We start from the raw sequence: 12337 nt of genomic DNA on the forward strand, positions 1-12337 counted from the left end.
CAATGAATGAATAGAGGGATATGTGAATGGAGATCTTAGGACTGGCACTCATGGATCAAATTTAACCAATATGTTAGTTCTGTCCCATCAATCAACCTTCAGTGATCATCCCTAATAATAGGCCTAATACAAAGCCCTGGGCTCCAGCTGATACCTTTAAAAAACATATTGGTGTGGAATAAAATCATCCACATGGCCAGCCATATAGCAGAAATGCAGATTGGTTTTCTCACAGGACCAATGATGTGATATGTTCTCACCTCCATTGCTGTTCCTCATCAGATTTCCCCACAGGGTACATTCAGATCCCAAAGATATACTAGATGTTGAGTGATGAGATGCCCCACTTATTTATTTAAGATATGTACTGTGGCAGGAACTTAACCTTCCTTCCAGTTATCCCTGGCCAGTTTTTCCTGGGCTGCTAAGTTGCTTATCTTCTTCTGAAGTGAACATTATCTTTTATTTATTTCTCTGGCAAACTGGCAAAACACTGGACTTTTCTCATATTTTCTCCTTTTTTACAACTTTACTTGTGGAAAGTGAGAAGCAGGGGCTCACTGATGGAATAAAATGAGCTTAAAAAACAACAGGTGAAATTGACAAAAGCTCTATCATTCTTTCTAGATTTTTTTAAAAAACCAAGGTAAAACTGATACTTTTTTTCTGGTCCACCAATGTACCAGGCAAAAAGGAATGAAGAAGGGAGTCAATGAAGGAGGTCTATCAAAGAAATTCACATGCCATTAGTACTTATTTTCTTGGCACATGTGGAAAGGGTAAAGAAAAAAAATGGGATCCATCAATCAGGTACCATAGTAAATGTAGTCCAGACAGAACCCTCAAGACATCACTGTGGTCAAAACAAAGGAAGAGGCAAAAATCCAGAAACAGGTTTCTGAAGGTGGTTTCATTTCCATGAAATACAAGCTGCTTAAGTATGGACAAGTCTTGTGATGTGCACCAGATCAACCCATTCGTTCGTGATTAAATAACTTAAATTACCCACAAGTGATATTCCCTTAAATTTTATATTAAAACAATCATCTTCCCTATTACTTTGAATTGGTAAGACTCTAACCTAAAAAGATTTGAGGAGACTAACCAGTTACCTGCTATATCCTTTCCTTGTAATACCAGGTTACAGTTTTTCAATAGAGTGGTCAATGTCTGGAATACTCTACCCGACTCTATAGTCTCTTCCCCAAACCCCAAAAACTTTAACCTTAGACTGTCTACTATTGACCTCACCCCTTTCCTAAGAGGTCTGTAGGGGGCGTGCATAAGCGCACCATCGTGCCTACCGTCCCTGTCCTATTGTTTCTCTTATTCTTTTATTTTTCTTATATGTACCCATTTCATGTATTCACAACTATGTATACACTTATACTTATTATCTTGTAAACAATTGGCAAATCAAATAAATAAATAAATAACTCTCCACTGCTGGTTAGTACTTGAATATTCTTTCTGGTCCACTTCCTTCTCTCATTTCCTAGAAACTTCCCTTAACACCTGAATTTAATAAAACCTGAAAGCCAAATGCATGATTAAAAACTTCATCATCTCTTTGTAATGATATATATGTACAAAGCAAACTGGGGCATTTTCTGCTGTAAATCCTCCCATGTTCCATTTTAATCCCAGTTCTAATTTAGAAACTTCATTTTTTAAAATTTTCCAGTACTCAAGTGCTTATTCTGATTTAATCAAGCATTTATACTTGCTCAAATAAGTCATCAAAGTCTTCACGGAATACCCTGAAACCATAAAACTAGGATATATACTCATGTTATAAGTCCATCTGCAGATAAGCTGACCTTCCAATTTTTAACTAAAATTCTATGAAAAATGAGGGCAGCTTATCTGCATATGGCATATTTATCATAATATTTTAGTTAAAATACTGAGGATAAGCTTATGCATTGATGGAACTCTTTGGGAGTATATACATTAGCTTTAACAAATTTTATAGGGTTAGGGTTTCATGGTACATTATGGTACTTAGTGAAGGAGTACAACAAAATTACAACTCACTCAACAGCTGTCTAACAACTTTGACATCAACACACAGTGGAAAGCCAAATGGGCTGCTGAACGTTCAGATACAGGCAATTACATAGATGACCCTACACAAAAGGTGCCAGGTTTGGACCTTCCTCACCAGCATTGGTCAACTCTGAACAGGATCTGTACCCAACATGGTGTCTGCCAGGACTCGTTGTTTAAGTGGGGTCTTGTCTCTACCCCTCAGTGTGACTGTGGTGCTCTTTGACAAAATATCCATCACATTGTGTCCGAATGTCCATCAAAAATTTTAACACTTCAACTACTATAAGTCCATGTATTTGTCATATGCTAAATAAATACACATAGAAAGAAAGAAGAAAACTTTTCCAGAAATTAATGCATTGATAGTTTGATTGTTGTTATTCCTAAACTGTACTTCACTGAAGATTTTGAGATTCTCTTGATACCAAAGAATACTTCAATTTGCCAGATGGCTTATCAAGTTTTAAAGCAGTAGTTTGCTTTTTAATGTTCTCAAAGGCCCAGGTCCCCAGATGTTATCTTCAGTACGGATTATATATACAATACTTGAATACAATCTAGATTAGTATTCAGGTTCTCCCTAGTTATATTCCTTTGAGGGTTTTTTTCTTTTATAGCACATAAGATGCAAAATATAAAGCAGGATTTCATTACTGCATCATTTTTAAAACAATGTTATCTTAGTGTTCTCTTGTTTAAAGCTGGAAGATCTCTTCGTCAAGTAGGCTTTTCTGTACCTTTAATAAATTGAAATAAGCTGGAAATCTGAAAACTGCTATCATATTACACTTCAGGTACACGGGCAGTGGGCAAGTTATCCTTTAGCATCATCAGATATTTGAAATTTGCATTGTGTATAATTATTTATTTGAAATATGCATTATATTTTCTGGAATAATAATCACATTCTCGATAAAGCTCAGTGTAAAAATGTTGTAGGAACATTAAGAGCCAGTGTGTGTGTTGGATGATTAAGGTCCTGGCACCCAGGAGGCGCAGGTTCAAGTCCACCTTGGTCACGGAAGCTTAGTGGCTCTTCTGGAGACACTCTTTCAGTCTTCCTCACAGGACAGAAGTGGAAAAATAGGAGGAGTCTGTGGTGCTTCTGCAGCCCAGTTCCTGAATGAAAGACTGGATATAAGTTTAGCAAATAAATAAAATAAATGACTATTGATGGGAAGTGTGAAAAATAATTACAGCTTCAATTGATTCAATACATAATTTTCTATTTATTCAGATTAATATAACAATCATCATATACACATTGTTTTTGTTGGAATCTTTCAGTCCTGTTTAGTTTAGGCCTATTATAAATGGTGACTTTAATTTATTCAGCAATTCAGTTTATGGGCTTAAGAATTTTAGCTAAGTGCTCTTCCTGTGCTGAGCAAGATAAGAAAATGTATCAGTTTGCCTCAGCAAAAATAAGAGGCAACTCTTAATAGGATATAATTAATAGATCCCAGTTGCACTGAACTCTGGATTAGTTCCCAATTCTCATCCTATTTTCTTTGTTACTCTTTTTCAATCTTGTTTTGGACTCATCCTGAATTTCACTAGAATTAATCCAAGACTATGAATATTAAATGTATGCTAAATTGTTTGGTCTTTTTAGTTCATTTGTACCACATGCAGTTACCAGAACACATTTATACATTCATAAAAATGAGGTAAAACACTCTTGATGTGATCTTAGTTGACTGTATGAAAAATTCTATAATTGATTTTGGATTAAATCAAAATTCTCTTATTGGTTTTATATTACAATAAAATTATGCTGCTTTAATATTAAAATATGCTATGTAATGTCAAAATGAGTGCTACAAAGTCTGTAAATTGTGTTTAGAAATGTTAGAAAATATCTGCTATTCAAGCTCAGATGGTTTTGTAAGTCTTTTGTCTGCTCTGAACCTGAAAAAACTAAGAAAGTTGGCTAAAAGATCAAGAAAAAAGTGGGTGCAAATAGTACAATTTTGTTTTAATACAATGCTATTATTTATTAATACTGAATCTATTAAAGCATGAATGTGTTGATTTTGTAGCATAGGAATCAACATGGAAGTGCCTTAGCTCTTTTCTAATGCCAGAAGGGACTTTTCAAAAATAATAATAGTTATGGTTCCCTGTATTTGAACTGATTTCTTTATTTGCAATTACAACTTTCCCCAGTGTACCTATATTGGCTTTGTGGCAAATCAGTATTCCTGATAGATGGGATTAACTAATGACAATTGGTGTTAACAATTCAAAGTTCATACTTCATGCATACAACATTCCATGTTTGCAGATCAAAAGAGAACATCAAAATGAAAATCACAGGCTCCAATTTATTCCAGAAAAATCAAGTATTGCAAAAATCAGATTATGAGATATATGCAGAGTCCTTCACGAGTGTATATGTGTGTGTGTTTGTGTGTGTGTGTGTGTGAGGTGTCTGATGAAAGATGTGGTTGCTTCCATTCTGTGTTCTGGAATATATTCCTTGCTTTACAATTCATTGTGATGGGAATATGGCAAATTGAGGCTGCTTTTCTGTTTTGATTTAATAGAGCAAAGGGAATGATAGTCTGAGTCTTCAGTACACTTCATTTCCCTCAACCATTTTTTTTGCAGTTCACAGAACTGCTTCAGACTAGAGTTATCAAAAATCAATGGAATGCTTTCTTGACATTTTGAGACGGGAAATACATCTAAACCAGGCTGCGTATAATTTATAAGGAAAAAAACCCAATACATTCTTCCCAAAATTCATGAAAGAGAAAACCAGAAACCCTAATTTAACTTATTTCACAGCACCATCCTTGTCACTGACCCAAATAGAGGCTCTTGGCCACCCACAACCCCTACACCTCAAAAGGTTGCCAGTCCTTGTGATAGACACTGAATGCAACTGAGCACTATGTAATTTGAACTGAGTGGTCAGAGTGTTTTAGTATAAACTATCTCTTGCCTTGCATATAACCTTACATCAAAGGACATTGTAAGTCTCACTGAAGCACATTCTGGCCTCATAGCTGCTGCTGCGTGAAGGTTAAGGTTCTTCCCTCCACAACTACTCTGTTGGAATGCTCTTTTCATTCATCCTATGATCTCTTCGCTCTCTCTCAAACTTTGGTGTGAATTGTGTGAATCTCTTAGAATTTCAGTGGAAAACTGCTGTCCACATAGAGCATGATTTAAAAAAACAACAACTCAATGAGAAACATTGAGTTAAGATTCTTCGCCAACTATAGCAAAAAGAAAAAGAAAAGGCTGAGTACACAAGGTATGCTTTAATTACATTTTTCCCCCATTCTTTTTAGATATCTCGGCTTCAGGATCCTTGGCATGACAATGGCTAATGACACAGGAGTAAAGGATTTCTACTTCACTGAACTGTCTGATCTCCCTGCAGTGCACACTTCTTTATTCGTGGTGATTCTGCTGGTCTATCTGACCACTCTGGCAGGGAATGGGGCTATTCTTATAGCAACAGCAACAGATGCTCAGCTCCAGACTCCTATGTATTTCTTTCTATGTAATTTATCTTTGCTGGATGTCCTTTGTCCAACGGTCACTGTGCCAAAAATGCTCCAGACCTTCTTGTCCGAGGATAAGAGTATATCATTTTTGGGCTGCATGCTGCAACTCTTCTTCCTGATTTATGTTGTAGGCACTGAAATTTTTTTGCTTGCACTGATGGCTTATGATCGCTATGTGGCAATATGTAGCCCTCTACACTACCCAAATATTATGAGCAAGCGACTATGTGCTCAACTGGCAACTGGGACCTGGCTAACAGGCTTCACAAATTCTATGATTCACACCTCAATGACCTTTACACTATCTTTCTGTGGGCCCAATAAAGTTAATCAATATTACTGTGACATCCCTCCAATTATGGCACTTTCTTGCTCTGCCACATATCTCCCTGAGCTTGTCCTCCTCCTTGTGGCTGGCATTTTAGGAGGAGGTGCTTTTCTTGTTACCCTGATCTCTTATATCTATATAATTTCAGCTATCTTACACATGCGGTCTGCTGAGGGGAGGCGAAAAGCATTTTCCACTTGTGGTTCTCACTTGGCTGTCGTATGTCTTTTCTATGGGACAACCATTGCAACCTACGTCCGGCCCACTTCCACTTACTCACCCAAGAAAGACAGAGTTGTTTCAATGCTGTATGGGATTCTTACTCCCATGATAAACCCAATGATCTACAGCCTGAGGAATAATGAAGTTAAAAAGGCTTTGATCAAAGCATTTAATATGCAAAGGGCTTTTTTGAGGGGTTGAGTTTGGGTTCCCCTCCACTTGAATGTTATCAGAATATGATGTACTTTCTTGAAACATTTTGGTAAATTGTTTTCTGGCCCTTTCTGGTGGAAAATTTGTTATTAAAACTGCCCAGTTTTAATAACAATCACTTTCTTAGATAGCAAGATGTAAGCACTACCTTTCCTCTTCTTGGATGAAAAAAGTCAAAAGCTTCTGTAGGATTAGTTGAAAGAAAATTGGGGAAAGGGGAAGTTTTATTTTGCCTCAAAGGGCAGACTACTTGGGCCTGTCGTGGCTGCTTCTCTCCATCCCCATTCACTGCTATGTTTATTTTGCAACGGCAATCATGAGAGCAAATGAAAATGATATTGGAAAGAAGGTCATTTCAATCTTGAGACCACAACTATATAATAGAGCGAGAAGATCATTCAGCAACTTTACTATTTTTCTTTTCTCTGTTGATTTGGAAAACATACTGGGGAGATTTGTTGTGTGTTCATTTTAATACTAAGATAGTTCAAATTTTAAACTTTGAAATGTTATAATCTAATGTATTCTCTCTTGAGGGCTATTGTAGAATAAATATATAGGAACATGAATGTATACCTAGTGCATTTATTATGCACACATTAAAATATGTGAGTTTTACATATCCCAAATGGTGAAAATGTATGCCATATTTTTCCACTATCAGTTTTATATGTGTATGCCACTATAGATGACATTGGATTGTCCAATATTAGACAGACCTTGGCTGACCGCAATAGCACTTAGACTTACATACCACTTCACAGTGCCATACAGCACTCTCTAAGAGGTTTACAGAATCAGCATATTGTCCCCAACAATCTGGGCTCTTATTTTACTGACCTTGGAAGCAGAGGTGGTATTCAGCAGGTTCTGATCAGTTCTGGAGAACCGGTAGCCAAAATTTTGAGTAGTTTGGAGAACTGGCCAATCTCACATCTGACTGGAGATTTTACAGTCTCTTTCCCCAGCCATGCCCACCAAGCCGCAGCCATAGAACCGGTAGTAAAAAAATTTGAATCCCACCACTGCTTGGAAGGATGGAAGGCTGAGTGAATCTTGAACTAGTCAGGATCAAACTCCTGGCAACTGGCAGAGATAGCCTGCAATACTGCATACTAACCACTGCACCACCATGGCTAGGAGAGGTAAATGTGCATGGGATTAATACTTGGAGGGGAGACCATCAGAAAATCTCAGAGCAAGGGGCTAGACTAAATGGTAAAGAAAAAAATTCAAATGAAATCAAAACATGAAAGAAGACTATGATAAACTACTTCCTGGTGTTTCCAGGAAAACAACATGGACATGTTTATGAGGTCACCAGGAACATGATTTGTAAGAAAACTTGTTTATTGCAGACTGGAATAAGAGGAATCTGTTTACAAATTTTGAGTCAATAGATTGCTCAACTCCCATGGGGGGAAAATGAGTGAACCTGCTCTGAAGTCCAGCAGAAGTTGTCAAAAGAAGTGACATGTTCAGTTTTGGCAACTCTGGACTGATTTCCAGTGGTTTGAAGCTATGCCAGAAATATAAAGAATGTTCAGAGGGCAAGGTATTGATAAATAGTTTTCTGTGTTACATTTGCAAAGATGAAAGATACAGTATATGAAGGACCACACTGGCAGCAATTTCAATTCATTCAATTCATTCACAAACAGATCAAAACATCTCTCATTCAACACTAGAAGCAATTTTGTGCTGAAAAGTTCCCCTTTAAGAATCAATTGCATGTATGTATGTATGCGCTTATTTTTTAGATTTATTTCCCACATTTCTTTTAGAAGCTCATAGCAGTGTTAATAGTCCTCCCTCATCCCATTTTGCTAGACAAAGCTACCTTGTGAGGTGGTTGGGGCTGTTTGTCCCACAAATACCAAAATCCTTTATAAGAAATCAATGGATAAATACAAAATAACATATGTTGGGGTTCCGGCAGTTACTCCAATTAAATCATGAGCCTCAAGCCTCACTCCCAAAACTAAAGAGGATTTATTTGAAGCTACCATTCTATGTCCAGCACTAACCTGGGCGTAGCCAACTCTGAGATATGTAATTTACTGTCACCCTTGATCCTGCTTTTCCCCTCACCCCTCTGGGTGTATCATCCAACGAAAAACATTCATAGCCAAGAGTCATCAATCATGTTCTCCAATTAGATTTTTTTGTGGCAGAAGCTTCAGCCATCTAATCAGTCTTTGAAGAAAATATGAATGGAATGTACTTTCAATTCCACACTGTTGCTTGCTCTTTGAAACTCCCCCCACTCTTTCTGTTGTCAACTATAAAACATGTATACAAAATGTTTTATGAGTTGGCAACATATTTATTAAAATCAAGACAGGCAGATATAGATTATTTGGAATATTGGAATGGTGGGTGGTAGGAGGTGGCAACTTTTATCCATGTAGAAGGCATGGCAGAAATTGCAGTTATGCAATCCACAAGACTCTGGATTATAGATGAAAAAATGACATTTTCCTTTGGAGACAAGAGATAGGAATATGAAACTAATAGGTAAGATCTTATTTTATCATGTTTGTGCCCTGTTCACAACTGGAGATTTAAAACCTATATACAGAAATTGTCACCTATAGACACAGAATGCTTGTTATAGATTAGAGCTGCAAAATAGAAATAACCTTTTGAAGAAATCCTGTTCCAAGGAAACAAACAGTGGGTTTGCTTGAATAAATGTAATTCGTTGAGTTAAATGGAGATGTATATCATTAATATTTAAACACTATTTGTACTTTCCTGCAGAAAGTCCCTTTGAATTCAAAGAAGATTGTTTTTTATGATTAATAGCATTGTAAAGTAACTATTTTTAATTTGATGCTGTTGCATTTCAAAAAGATTTTGTCTAAGTGCACTTCTGTTCTAATGAAACTCAAATCCAACTGGTACCAAATTCCTTGGAGACCTTGGAGTCCCTAAATAGACTCTTTATTTTAATGCTGTCATTTGCATTTGTTAAAAAGGAAGAGTAGCAAAGACTTTACTTTGATGATTGGAACAATGATTGTAAATGTGATGCCTGAGTAGCCATGTGGGTATTTTGTTTGACTCCACATAAATTCTTCATGCTGTGGTTCCTGTGTTGATACAGATAGGAGGAACAAGAGAGGCAAGTGACTTCACTTTATTGGAAGAATAATTTTATATTGTTAGACATCTTTCATGTTCTGGTGCCCTCTTGATGTGCAGGATTTTCCTTATGACATATGGGGAAATATAGGGACTGCAGTCCAATCCATCTGGAGGCCAACAAATGAAAATGAGTGAAAACATTTTGTCTGCAGTTCTATTCTTTAATGAATTCCTTGTCCTGAGTCAATGTCAGAAGAGAGTAGATTTTATCTATAGCGCTGACAAAATTTCAACAGATTACCTTAGGACATTTTGATTTCCTAATATTTAACCTCCAACTACAGAATGGGAAGGTTTAATTGAAGGCATTTTGGGGAAGGTTTAGTAATAGCCTTGAAAATATTATACTTTTTGTATTGTTATCATTGGTGAATTAGAATTAGAATTCTTTTATTGGACAAGTGTGATTGGACACACAAGGAATTTGTCTTGGTGCAAATGCTTCCAATGTACATAAACGAAAAGATACATTCATCAAGAGTCAAGAATCATAAGGTACAACACTTAATGATAGTCATAGGGTACAATAAGCAATCAAATCATACTAAGAAACAGTCAATATAGAAACCCATTTAGCTTTATGTTTTTGAAAAATGAAACACCCTTAACTTATTCATGCCTGCTAGTAATAGAGATTTTGAAGGGTAAAATGTTATTTGAAGATGGTAGGCTAGTAGGAGTTTCACAAACCTACACTACTATTACTGTTAATCTTCTCATCACTCCTTATCACCCATCCCCTCCCACTTGTGACTGTATGACTGTAACTTAGTCGCTTGTATCCTTATGATTTATATTGACTGTTTCCTAGTATGATTTGATTGCTTATTGTACTCTATGACTATCGTTAAGTGTTGTACTTTATGATTCTTGACTCTTGATGAATGTATCTTTTCGTTTATGTACATTGAGAGCATTTGCACCAGGACAAATTCTTTGTGTGTCCAGTCACACTTGGCCAATAAAGAATTCTATTCTATTCTATTCTATTCTATTCTATTCTATTCTATTCTATTCTATTCTATTCTATTCTATTCTATTCTATTCTAAATTGCCCCTTCTGATAGGTACCCTACTGAATAACAAGAGCAAGTCTAAGATAATCTGTTGCAGCAATTTGGCTCTGTTATGTATTCCTGAACTAAATCCAAATTAAGAATTTGCATTCAATGGCTTTCAGGATTGAATATTTGCAGTCAAATATTAGATTTATAGTTTTCACCCTACAACTATTTTTATCAATGCTGTTTGGTGATTTAGATATTGACTAAAGACTATTTTAAACATAATGATGTAATTTAGTAATGATTTGCTCTTTATCTCTTCATCTTACATTAATGTTTATATAGTACTGTAACTTTTATACTATTTTTTATAATCTAAGTAATCACAGAAAAAGAGAAAAATATTAGAAAGGGAGTGGACTACTAAAGCCTCATGACTCTTAGTAATAGGAAATAAACTTTAAAACTGATCTTTAGCTCTCATTACTAAGAGAAAGAGACACGATCTAACTACTAATATAGTTTCCTTTTCCATTGTGGACTTCTTCCCAACATCCCATTACCAACATCCCATTCCCAACTACCCTCTGTAGTTTGCAGATATATATGGAAGAAATGTAGGTGTTAGACTGCATCTCCACTATACTCTAAAATCCAAATATACAGTATATTCTTTTACCATATCTCTTTTGTATTGTCTTATTTTAGGAATTCCTGTGGCTCAGTCTGATTACCAGAAAGATGGAGAAAAGCAACACGACTGTGTTGATGGACTTCTACTTGACTGAACTGTCTGATCTCCCTGAAGTACAGACTGCCCTCTTTATGGTGATTCTGTTGATCTACTTGACCACCCTGGCAGGGAACGGATCTATTCTCATGGCCATAGGAACAGATGCTCACCTCCAAACTCCAATGTACTTCTTTCTGAGTAATTTGTCACTGCTGGATATCCTTTGTCCAACAGTCATTGTACCAAAGATGCTCCAAATATTCGTGTCAAAGGACAAGAAAATATCATTTGTTGGCTGCGTTCTGCAACTCTTCTTACTTATTGATATGGTGGGCACTGAAATCTTCTTGCTTGCAGTGATGGCTTATGACCGCTATGTGGCAATATGTAGTCCTTTACATTATGCTACTATAATGAATAAACAATGGTGTATTCAACTGATGGCTGTGATATGGCTATTGGGCTTAATTAATTCTATGATTCACACCTCATTGACTTTTAGAATGTCTTTCTGTGGTTTTAAGAAACTCAACCAATATTTCTGTGATCTTCATCCTGTGAGGGCTCTCTCTTGTTCTTCCACTTATCTTGCAGAAATTGTTCTTCTACTTGTTGCCGGTATTATAGGTAGTGGGGCTTTTCTGGTCACCCTGATCTCTTACATCTACATAATTTCTACCATCTTGCGCATGGCTTCCACTGAGGGGAGGCACAAAGCCTTTTCCACTTGTGGTTCTCATTTAACTGTCGTATGTCTTTTCTATGGGGCCACCATTGCTACCTATGCTCGTCCCACCTCTTCTTATTCAGGCAAACAGGGCAGAATAATTTCCATGCTGTATGGGATTATCACTCCCATGCTGAACCCTATGGTATACAGTCTGAGAAATAAGGAAGTTAAAAAAGCATTGTATAAAAACTTCAATCTGAAAAGATTTTCATAGATATCTTTCCTTATTTAATTATCAAAATATGTTAAGTGTTTAAAGTATTGGTTTTTCTCTGATCCAGTCATACTGTCATTGAAAAAAGAATTAGGTGAGCACTAAGGTTGCCTGCTTTTGTTCAATACTTGTGGAAAAGATCTTGGGAAACTGGGCAAAGAGAGCTGCCA

The 12337-nt window shown here is 36.4% G+C and overlaps 2 protein-coding genes across 2 annotated transcripts; both read left to right on the forward strand.

Moving 5' to 3' along the window:
- The first annotated feature begins 5379 nt into the window (after positions 1–5379).
- LOC148133219 (olfactory receptor 5V1-like) lies at positions 5380–9493 on the forward strand. The gene is made up of 3 exons (XM_087970661.1): positions 5380–6289; positions 6585–6685; positions 9446–9493. The coding sequence occupies exons 1-3, from the start codon at positions 5380–5382 to the stop codon at positions 9491–9493; spliced, it is 1059 nt and encodes a 352-aa protein (XP_087826787.1).
- A 1738-nt stretch (positions 9494–11231) lies between these two features.
- Positions 11232–12167, forward strand: LOC113430722 (olfactory receptor 5V1-like). The gene has a single exon (XM_026693144.2). It carries the CDS (start codon positions 11232–11234, stop codon positions 12165–12167), a length of 936 nt encoding a protein of 311 aa, XP_026548929.2.
- The last annotated feature ends 170 nt before the right edge of the window (positions 12168–12337 follow it).

The sequence above is a fragment of the Notechis scutatus genome, chromosome 1 (assembly GCF_049901735.1).
Source record: "Notechis scutatus isolate UNSWTSFEM ecotype Mainland chromosome 1, rNotScu1.2, whole genome shotgun sequence".
NCBI lineage: Eukaryota > Metazoa > Chordata > Lepidosauria > Squamata > Elapidae > Notechis > Notechis scutatus.

What these genes read in the sequence shown, in the direction of transcription:
- LOC148133219 (XM_087970661.1), top strand. Translation starts at nt 5,380, where the DNA reads ATGACAATGGCTAATGACACAGGAGTAAAGGATTTCTACTTCACTGAA. An exon ending in TAAAAAGGCTTTGATCAAAG is followed by an intron (nt 6,290 to 6,584) that starts CATTTAATATGC and finishes AAAGGGCAGACT; the next exon opens with ACTTGGGCCTGTCGTGGCTG. An exon ending in AAAATGATATTGGAAAGAAG is followed by an intron (nt 6,686 to 9,445) that starts GTCATTTCAATC and finishes GTGTTGATACAG; the next exon opens with ATAGGAGGAACAAGAGAGGC.
- LOC113430722 (XM_026693144.2), top strand. Translation starts at nt 11,232, where the DNA reads ATGGAGAAAAGCAACACGACTGTGTTGATGGACTTCTACTTGACTGAA.